General features: G+C 44.7%; 1 protein-coding gene across 1 annotated transcript; it reads left to right on the top strand.

Annotated features, from left to right (window-relative positions):
* The first annotated feature begins 393 nt into the window (after positions 1 to 393).
* LOC110288293 (secretoglobin family 2B member 20-like) lies at positions 394 to 2,176 on the top strand. The gene is given in 3 exon segments (XM_021154681.1): positions 394 to 460; positions 926 to 1,101; positions 2,081 to 2,176. Coding segments are annotated over 3 exon segments (339 nt in total).
* Positions 2,177 to 2,469: the final 293 nt, after the last annotated feature.

The raw sequence follows: 2,469 nt of genomic DNA, 5'->3' as shown, positions 1-2,469 counted from the left end.
ATCAAGAATAGGTAAGGAGTTTGACAAGGAACCACTGGTGATAAGTAAAATAGGACGACAGGGTTTTTTTTGTTGTTGTTGTTGTTGTTGTTCAGTACTTGGGCTGCTTGCAAAGATCAAAATAAACCATCTTTGTCAAATGTACAAACAACTTCTCTCCAGAAACTGATGACATCAGGCTGTCTCAGGCTGTTTGTTCTTCAGAATGGGAGGGGCCCCAATGTTGCTGCCTCTGTGCAAGTTGAAAGGAGATCCACATGTGCGAGGCTCTAGCCCAAATGGTGTTTGGAACTCCTGGAGGCATGATTGCGAATGGGTGTGGCTGGGCTCAGAGCTATAATGGTTTATAAAGAAGAGGATCTGCACTGAGAGGAGCATTTAGCACTCTTCACCATGAAGGGAACAATTCTTCTGCTGGGCTTGCTGGTGACTGGAGAGCTGAGCTTCCAGACAAGTGAGAGTGATACCCTTGTTCATCCCATCTCAGACCCATGGAGATATCTAAGTGGGGCACTGAGACAGACCTAGGTGTCCTCGGGAGACCACTGGCAAGGAGCTGCAGAAGACAATTGATGCTTTCTGCTTTGAGATAAAAGTGTTTGGTTTGTGGGATGTGGGGACAGAGTTGTGCTGGTGATTATACTCATGATAAAGGGACCTTTTATGCACAGTTGAAGCTGAGGCAAGTTTTGGGCTTATGTGAAGGTCAGATATCAAGGTCTGTCCACTCATGGATGTTTCTCTGCTAGATCTGTGTATGTCATGTAAACCATGTTGTATCTGGGAAGCTGAAGCCTTTGGGAGGGTTTGACTATGAGAAAAGTCAGTTAAGGCATTTGTAGATGCTGCAAGGAACATTGAGCCTCTGCTTTGACCATCCCATTGTCTTTTAATGGTATTTTTCTCTCGGTGTTTGCAGCATAAGCGTGTGCTCCTTTCTTCGAAGTTTATGCACATGTTGTCTCTGGAAGTAGGGTGTGAATGTATCAAGAACTCTAGGCATTTAATGCTACTTCAGAGGAAAAGGGGGCCTTTGAAAAAATCCAGGGCTGCTACAGAGAGAAAAGATTAAGAAACATATTTCTGGAACCCAAAATTATGGTATTTTTCTGCCTACCTCCACTCACCAATGCAACAGATGCTGTAAGGCTGTATACCATTGATAAATGCAACCATTACTACATGTCAGGTGACCTGCAACTGAGAACTGAAACCCTTGGTCACCCTACTACATGTAAAGCAGCATGCCAGGTACACAGCCAGCCTGTTCCTTGCATGATCCTTCAGCTCACTCCCACATGCTGGGTAAATATGGGGTTCTCACCCATAGTAGGAACAGGGAGTCCTTGGAATGGCCTCTGCACAGGTTTGGTACTCACAGCTCTACTCTAATATGCTTGAAATTTCTCACCAGGATCTTTTTTGGAACCTCTCTGAGGTCTATTATTCCTCTGCCTTTGATGAATCCCATGTCTGCTGGCATCATCTGTGCTACAACAAAACCTCCCACCATGTCTGAAATGCCACCCCCACCACAGGGAGTGACTCCAGTTGCTCACCACTGTTGTCTCTTGTCGTATCTTGTTTCAAGCATAACTGAATTGCAGAGATGTATGTTTTGAACAGTGTAGCTCTCATCTTATTTCCCAAAGTATTTTACTTGAGTATCAGGTTTTGAAAAACCACAGTGCTATCCAAAATGATTTTCCTTTAACAAGTCCAAATGGGGGACATATTTTTAACATGGCTACACAGCCAATGAGCCCGGAGAGAGGTGCTCAGTAATGGGAGATATCACCAAACTCATACTCAGCTCTACTGTCCCTCTATAGACCTAACCCTTATTATGTTTCAGGAACCTTCTCCCCTTTGTCCCTGCCTAACTATGGTGTTTTCAGGCTTCCTCCTGAAGGGTGGGCTCCAATTCCCTTGAGGCAGAATTTGTTACTGGAATCACTGCATGAGATTTTCTTTGCTGTGCATGAGGAGCAGTCTCTTTGTGGGTGGTTGGGGAGCCATGCTGAGGTCCTGTAACTTGACTATAGCCAACACTGTCCCTCTCTGCCTTTTTGTTTTCCAGGAAGTCATGCTCACCAGGCCAAAATGCCAGGCACACTATAGAATGGACACCTTAAGATCATTTTTAGACCCTCTCTCCAAGCTATTAGGACAATAGATGTTAATGTGTTTTGGGCAACCCATCTTTGCAACATGTCTGATCCAAGTGCCATCTTGCTGACCTGTCCTTTTTCTCTCCTGAAGTTGGATTCCTGATCCAGTTTTTTCATCATCCAGTCTCTTAGACTGATTCAAATAAATGCTTGCAAAACTGTTCTGTGACCTGTGTCTATGTGCTAAACAAGGTCGTCAGAGGATCCATGAGATACTGAGAGAAATAACTTGTGTAGTCACTGAGAGCAGCATGACTGCCCTGGTTAGCCAGGTGATCATGAGAGAGCCTTTCTGGTC

Source organism: Mus caroli, unplaced genomic scaffold, assembly GCF_900094665.2.
Source record: "Mus caroli unplaced genomic scaffold, CAROLI_EIJ_v1.1 scaffold_13236_1, whole genome shotgun sequence".
NCBI classification, from domain to species: domain Eukaryota; kingdom Metazoa; phylum Chordata; class Mammalia; order Rodentia; family Muridae; genus Mus; species Mus caroli.
The sequence above is the reverse complement of the archived record's forward strand: the minus strand, read 5'-3'. Positions and strand labels throughout refer to the sequence as shown.